This window comes from Eurypyga helias, unplaced genomic scaffold, assembly GCF_000690775.1.
Source record: "Eurypyga helias isolate BGI_N326 unplaced genomic scaffold, ASM69077v1 scaffold34632, whole genome shotgun sequence".
Classification (NCBI taxonomy): domain Eukaryota; kingdom Metazoa; phylum Chordata; class Aves; order Eurypygiformes; family Eurypygidae; genus Eurypyga; species Eurypyga helias.
This window is the reverse complement of record NW_010235897.1, coordinates 1-1,669: the sequence shown is the minus strand read 5'-3', so window position 1 is coordinate 1,669 and position 1,669 is coordinate 1. Positions and strand designations below refer to the sequence as shown.

The 1,669-nt window shown below is 63.5% G+C and overlaps 1 protein-coding gene across 1 annotated transcript in view; it reads left to right on the top strand.

Moving 5' to 3' along the window:
• ALG3 (ALG3, alpha-1,3- mannosyltransferase) overlaps nt 1–1,418 on the top strand; it is a gene marked incomplete at its 5' end in the record, with an annotated part of 1,612 nt that extends 194 nt beyond the window's left edge. Inside the window, 4 exons of the mRNA XM_010146910.1 lie at nt 308–517; nt 757–833; nt 1,021–1,165; nt 1,247–1,418. Coding sequence (XP_010145212.1) covers nt 308–517; nt 757–833; nt 1,021–1,165; nt 1,247–1,418 — 604 coding nt within the window. The remainder of the gene's footprint in view (nt 1–307; nt 518–756; nt 834–1,020; nt 1,166–1,246) is intronic.
• Nucleotides 1,419–1,669: the final 251 nt, after the last annotated feature.

Genomic DNA, 1,669 nt, shown 5'->3' with positions numbered 1-1,669 from the left:
CCTGTCCCTGGGGGTAGGGGGGGCCAGCAGCCCCATCGCGGGGGGGGGAGGGGGCTGCCCTGCTTGCGTTGCAGCATCCTGCCTGGCTGGCCAGGGGGCTGGAGACCCCTGGGTGGGTAGACAGTGGCACCATCGCCTGCGTTGGCCCCCACAACAGGCTGGAAGTTGATAAATAATCTAATTCATGGGGCTCCCATCTTCGGCTGGCTGTCCCTGGCACCCCACGTGCCTCTGGGAGGTCTCGGGAGGTGGCAAGGGTGACGGAGACCTGGCTTACCGCTGCTGCAAGGGTGCTGGTGTGTTTCTGGCAGGTGATTCTGGGGCTGCCCTTCCTGCTGGTGAACCCCGTGGGGTACCTGACACACGCTTTCGACCTGGGCCGCCAGTTCCAGTTCAAATGGACGGTGAACTGGCGCTTCCTCCCAGAAGAGGTTTTCCAGCATCGGGCTTTCCACATCACGCTGCTCCTGGCTCACCTGGCTGGCCTGGGGCTCTTCGCACTGCACCGGTGGCACAGGTGAGACCCGGGGTTCCCCATGGGGGCTGGTCCCCGTCAGCTCATCCCCATCAGCCCCCATGGTGCAGGATATGGGTCTGTGACCCCCCTGTCCCCACAGCACTGCAGTCCTGGGGTTGCAGGCAGGAGGGAGGGGAGTTATTGTTCTGTTTCAGGGCATCCTGGCTCACAGGGGAAGGTTGGGGTGGGAGAGACTTTCAGCAGCTGAAACTGATGTTTGTGCTTCCCCCTTGTGCTAGGTCCAAAGACAGCATCCTGGCTCTGCTGAAGGATCCTGCCGAAAGGAAACACCCGTCCCCTCCCCTAACCGTCAACAATATCCTTTGGCAGCGAGGGGAAGGGGAGAGGGCAGGGCAGGGCAGACCTTGGGATCGGCGTTCGCAGGCTCCCGGTCCTGCCATGCCATCAGGACCAGCCTGACCTGGGAGAAGGAGCTGTGCCGCATGGCTGGGGAGCGGGATCGCCCCCTCCGACTCCCGTTTGTCCCCTTAACGCCAGCGCACAGATCATCTTCGTCCTCTTCTCCTCCAACTTTGTGGGCGTCTGCTGCAGCCGCTCTCTGCACTACCAGTTCTACGTCTGGTATTTCCACACGCTGCCCTACTTGCTCTGGTGCACCCCTACAGCCAAGCTCACCCACATGCCCAAGTACGTGCTGCGGGGTCTGGGAGCAAAGCGGGGGGGTCAGCATGTCTTCCCTAGGCTGACCCCCAGCTTTCTTCCCTGCAGGGTGCTGCTGCTGGGCGTGATCGAGCTCTGCTGGAACACCTACCCCTCCACCGTCTGCAGCTCCCTCTCCCTCCACATCTGCTTGCTCTGGTACGGCACGGCCCCCCCACCAGTGCCGCACAGCCCCTCACCAAGCAAGAGGCCTGCACCCGTCTCCAAGAAGGCCAAGTGACAGCGTGGCTGGCCGGACGATGGGAACTGGCCTCCGGGACTGCCCCTTCTGCCTGCTCTTTCCCCACCCGGCTCCCAGGCTGGCCCCGGCCATCCCAGGAGACCCATGAGCTCTGGAACTGTGCAAAGGGGGCAGCATGGGGGCTCCCAACAGGCAGGACTTCCCCAATAAATGGGGCTTTGTGTGCCCTTCCCCGGCTGCAGTGTCCTCGTGCTGTGGTGATCGAGGGACAGGCGTGCCTCGGGGAGGCA